The following is a 5,581-nucleotide window of genomic DNA, read 5'->3' as shown; positions in this document are numbered from 1 at the left end:
AGTAAGACTTTTCTGAGTTATTTATATGAATCTTAATATAATCTTTATTGCGGAGCAGAAATGTATCAAAGTCCGGTTTTCTTGCTATTGTAGGATTCTTTGCTGCTTCATAGTTCCTATATTTTTCTAGGCAAGAAATCAAAAAGTTTGTTGGACATCTTTTATGTGCAAAGCAATGTCCTTGGTGTTTGTGAGATGGTGAGGATGCTTCTAATCAATAGTTGTTTCCGGAGTTTTTGCAGTATTTTTCTCTCCTCTGTCTCCCCATTCTGCTCTATATGTTGCTGCTAGTTTATTTTTCTAGCATAGATCCCACTTTGCTATTCCTTTGTCAAAAAAAAAAAAAACCTGCAAGTTTCCCTATTATGTAAACACAAGGCTGAATGTGTATTCAGAGTCCCTCACAATCTGGTACTGTTCTACCCTCTCAGACTTTTCCACTACTCCTAACCCCATGTGCTTATCCTGGAAAACATTCTGTGCATTCCTACCTCCTTGCTTTTTCTTGAACCATTTCCCTTGACTGGAATGCCTTTCCTCCATTTGCCTAATAAGATCTACCCATCTTTCAAGGTATAGTACAGATGTCCTTGCTTCCGAAAAGCTTTCCCTGGTCCTTTTTAGTTAGAATTATTCTTCCCATGCCATCTCATAACATTATTGAATTGAATAGAAACATATGTTTTCCCATAGAATGGTGATAAGTTTTGGGAAGAGAGGACAGAGTCATGTTTAATATATTTTCCTGTGAAGAATTCTAAACTGAAACTCTCTAGGGACCCATTTTAGTCATTTATAAACCTTTTGCAGTTGGGATTTATTTCTACTTAAAAATGTGTTTGAAACCAATTTTGCCATTTTAAAGTTCTGTTAAGAGAACTGATTTATTGTCATGTACAAACTCAAGAACAGTGCTTAGTAGAAAGGATCACTTCTATTGCACTGTTTTAAAATTATCATATATATGTATTGATTGAAGCAGATGGCTGACCAATATTAATAGTAATAAATGGCTGTGCTTATCAAAGAAGTTTATATATAGTTTAGATAATCTAACCTGGGGGCAAGAAAAGTAAGTTGTATTTATCATCTGATGGGTCTTACCAGTTTATATAGATCATTGAATGAAACAGATCAAAAATTATTGGCGTTTAAGTGGCAGTCAGGCAGATAGTTTAGATAAATTCAAAGAAGCATGACATCTGTCTTTCCCCCATTTTCCCTCATTACCTGATTTGCAAGTTTTTTATTGCCAATGGAGTAAACCAGAGCCAGGATTTCTTTGATAAAGAGCCAGTCTTTCTTGCCTATGCTGATTGCATACCTTGGACAGTGTTTAGAAGTCCACCTAGCTGTATAAAGAGAGTCTGCCTATTTTGACTTTCTAATCAGGTAACTGTGAGGCAAGAGGTGTGTACTGGTTGATCTTTCTGTCAATTTCTGGGATATGGAAAAGATGATTGCTTTCTCTTTATTTCTTTATGGTCAGACCAAAAGATGCTGTGACCTAACAGTTTTGTTAATAGTGAGGTTTCTGGAGCATTGGAAGATGGGAGATGCTATTTAAGGGATGGATTTGTTCCTTACAAATTACTAGGTGTAAATCTTAATGGAGGTTGGAGGTTAAACTTGATGACTTCTCAATATTTTTTCAAACCGATAATTTCCATTCCTGTTCCTGGTCCTGTCACAAAATTGTCTTATCTAATGAACAAATTTGTAATTTAGTATTTGTTGCAAATTTTACTAGTCTTACACACACACACACACACACACACACACACACACACTATATAGTGTTAAATATGAAGTGGGTTTGTTAACTCCATGTAAGGTGGAGCACAAGTGATCACATTGTTACTAAATTGGTTAGAGAGTTTTTGCAACGTGAATCATGAATCAAGAATTGCTTGTTTGTTCAGTGAATAATTTTAAGATATGAAATGCTACTGAATTGTTACAGAGATCGTAACGTGAGAGGGACTATTTTGGATATTCTTTTGAGAGTAGTAAGACCCTGTTATAAATTGTCCTTAGTAAAACAGTGAATAGCATTCTATCTTCTTGTTTTAATTATGTTAAAAATTATTCCCTTTGCAGTTTACCAGGTAAGGTATTTTTCAACTTCATATATTTATTTATTTAATTTGTTCATTTTTTTTTAACCAATCAGAAAGCAACATTGAACAACTTCATTTATTTTTATTCATTTATTTATTATTAATTTGTCGAACATGTAAGTGATTACATGTTTACATTTTAATAAGTGAATTAACATTTTTAAGTGATTGGTAAAATTTGGAATTTCATTATCTCATGGATGAGAAAAATATTTAAATTAAATATATAATCGTCCCTCGGTATCCCTGGGGGATTGGTTCTAGAATCCCCAGATGCTCAGGTCCCTTCTATAACATGGTGTAGTACTTGCATATAACCTATGCATATCCTCCCACACATTTTAAATCACCTCTAGATTACTTATAACACCTAATGCAATGTAAATGCTATGTAAATAGTTGTTATGGGAATAATGACAAGGAAAAAAGTCTGTATGTGTTCAGTACATACTCAGCCATCCTTCCCCCCCCCCACAAATATTTTTGATCCTCTCTTGGTTGAATCTGTGGGTGTGGAACCCACATATATATAGAAGGCCTACTGTAATTTAATTTAATTCTAAGTTAAATTAATTCTAATACCTCTCCTTCTGTCCCATTTTAGAAATAACAGCCTAAACTTCATAGTGGATAATGGAAGACAGTTTGGTTGCCAGTTTAGCTGCTGTGTACTCTAAATGCACTTTGGGGCTATTGCTATGAAGATCTACACTAATTACCTTTACAAAAGAAAACAAGAAGATTTGCTGTATTAATAGCTTCTACATATCTTTTTCATCCTTTCTTAAGATATTGCTTTCTAGCTAGGCATGGTGGCACATGCCTGTAGTTCCAGCTACCAGGGAGGCTGAGGCAAGAGGATTGCTTGAGACCAGGAGTTTGAGGCTGCGGTGAGCTATGATGGTAATGTGACTAGCCGCTGCATTCCAGCCTGGGTGACATAGTGAGATCCCATCTCTGAAAAAAAAAAAACCCAAAATAACAAAAGCAAAGCAACAAGAAGATGCTACTTCCTTTGTTGGCCAAGGGAAAGGATGAAAGGATTAATATTTTGTGACTCTTACATGCCAAACCGATTATTAATATGAAAACTTCATTTCCTCTTGGAAGCTTTGTCAGTATTCCCAAGGCTGGTTCTTTCCTCCCTCTCACCTTACTGCTCTGTTCTCTACTAACCTCTAACTGTACTTAATTAACAAAGTAGTGGGTGTTAATTATTTAGAGTCTGGTTTGTGTTATAGCTGAAATACTTAAAAGGATGTTGTGAAGAAGAGGAATTAGGGTTTAGTGTATATGGCAGCAGAAGGAAGAACTGGGACAAATGGGTAGAAATAGAAAGATTGCTCAAAGTATGGAACAACTTTCTAATAGGACTATTCACGATTAGGATTAGCTGCTTTATAACCTAACTGGGAATGCTGTAGTAAAATGTTAGACTAAGTGACCTGTAGGGTTGTTTCTAACACTAAGATTCCAGGAATTTATGATTGTATACCTATTAATTTATCTCATATATATATACACACACATATATATCTTATTTGTCTCTCTTAACTGTTATCTCAGAGGTTATAGTTTATATCTGATATGCTGTAGTTCCTCTGTGATATATCTGAGAATGGATTCATTTTATTAATGTGCTTCTTCAATTTGCATGTCTGCAATTCTGAAAAATTCTCAGTCTTTATCACTGAAGATTTTGCCTTTACTCCTGTATTCTTCCTTCTGGTCCTCCTATTAGATCTATTTTAGAGCTTCTCATTTTGTCCGCCTTCGCTCTGAACCGTTTAGTATTGCTTTTCTTTTTGTTTATTATTCTCTTTTTAACTATATCTGCTCTGCTGCTTAACTAGCACATTGAGTTAGTATCAGTGTGCATAGTAGTACTTTTAGTAACAGTAATCCAAAAAGCTACAATCCAAATGCCCATCAATAGCAGAATGAAAAATATATTTGGTATACAATGGACTATGATACAACAATACAAATATGCCAATTGTAGCTGTGTGTAACAATTGAGATGAATCTCAGAAACATGTTGAGCAAAACCATACAAAACTAAATGATGTATTATTTAGGACTATACAGACATTTGTGGGGTTGTAAAGACAAGCAAGGGAATAATGAACAAAATTCAGTTTAGAGATCACTCCAGAGGGGAAAGGAAAGAGACAGGTTAGGCTGAGCCCGACCCAGGAGTCTTCAAAGGCAGTGGTGTAGTGTTATTTATCTTGAACTGGGTGGTATTATATAAATGTTTATTGTGTCATTCTTTTTACCATACACATATTTTCTAAATTTCTTTTGTACCCTCTCAATTTTAGTAGAAACACTTTAAAGACCTTAAAGAGCTTAAGTAGAATATACTTTGAGAGCAAATGAAATATACCTTAATTGTCAGTGTGATACCGTCTTTGAAGAAATAAATTTACAGAGTGTGTAATTGACTTGTTTAAATAATTATTGAATTTTGATTTGATTTGTTAATAGCAGTTTTTAAAAGTTCAAACTATCTTTTGTTTTTAGATACTAATATACATACCATTCTGCTATTATTTGTAATAGGAAATATTATATAAAACTATTGTATTACAAACCAATTTAAAAAATTAAACTTAAGTGCAGTTCTCAAATAGATCTCATATATTCACATCCTTATTTAGAAGCTCCATAATGACAGTTAAGCCCTCTGCTGTCTTCTGTAGTGATTGACGTGACAGCAGTCTGTGGAGTTCGTTTGCGATTATGTACAGCTCAGGGTTACTGTAGGTTATTCTTCAAAAATGTAGGACTTCAAGCAGAGCATCTTGTATTCCTTTTGCAGAAATGTTGCTGAAGTGCTGCTGAAAGGGCCACAGATGCAAGGATTTGGGACACATTTTGAACCTTTAAGCTGTCTGACATTGACCTCCGTTCATTATTAATAAAGAAGCAGCAGGAGCTTAGGATGTATTAACACCAACTCATTAATATACTAACCGGACAATGTTCTGCAAAAAATTCTACATTGTAAAGAACTGGATTGGCACAAAATAAAATAATTTCATATTTTACTCAACTTGTAGTATGACTCGATGGAGGAAAATTTGATAAACATGAGGGAAGACCATTCTTTTCATGTTCGTTACAGGTAAGACTACTGCTTTCTTAGTGGGTGACTTTTAATTCCTATTTTAAAATGTATTTAACTCTGACTATTTCAAATTTCAATAGAAAATATTCAAAATATACCAGCCATAGATAGTTAGTATCTCCTATAGACAATGTTTTCTTTTTGTTGTGGTTCTTAAGTTTTTGTGTTCTTTCTATAGGAGGATGGTTAGTAGAGACCAATTATGTACTATTGTTTATGAATGTTCTCTGAGTTTATGAATAGTTACTTTATTTTTTTATATAATGCAAATATATAAATGGAATATATTAGTATTTCAAAATCTTTGAGGGTAAAAGAGGGGCTTTTT

General features: G+C 34.0%; 1 protein-coding gene across 1 annotated transcript in view; it reads left to right on the top strand.

Annotated features, from left to right (window-relative positions):
- Positions 1 to 5,194: 5,194 nt before the first annotated feature.
- GPSM2 (G-protein signaling modulator 2) overlaps positions 5,195 to 5,581 on the top strand; it is a 70,035-nt gene continuing 69,648 nt past the window's right edge. The window contains exons 1-2 of the mRNA XM_012648500.1: positions 5,195 to 5,250; positions 5,432 to 5,438. Of these exons, the coding sequence (XP_012503954.1) occupies positions 5,195 to 5,250; positions 5,432 to 5,438 (63 nt within the window). The remainder of the gene's footprint in view (positions 5,251 to 5,431; positions 5,439 to 5,581) is intronic.

The sequence above is a fragment of the Propithecus coquereli genome, unplaced genomic scaffold, assembly GCF_000956105.1.
Source record: "Propithecus coquereli isolate 6110/MARCELLA unplaced genomic scaffold, Pcoq_1.0 Scaffold289, whole genome shotgun sequence".
Taxonomy (NCBI): Eukaryota; Metazoa; Chordata; class Mammalia; order Primates; family Indriidae; genus Propithecus; species Propithecus coquereli.
The sequence above is the reverse complement of the archived record's forward strand: the minus strand, read 5'-3'. Positions and strand labels throughout refer to the sequence as shown.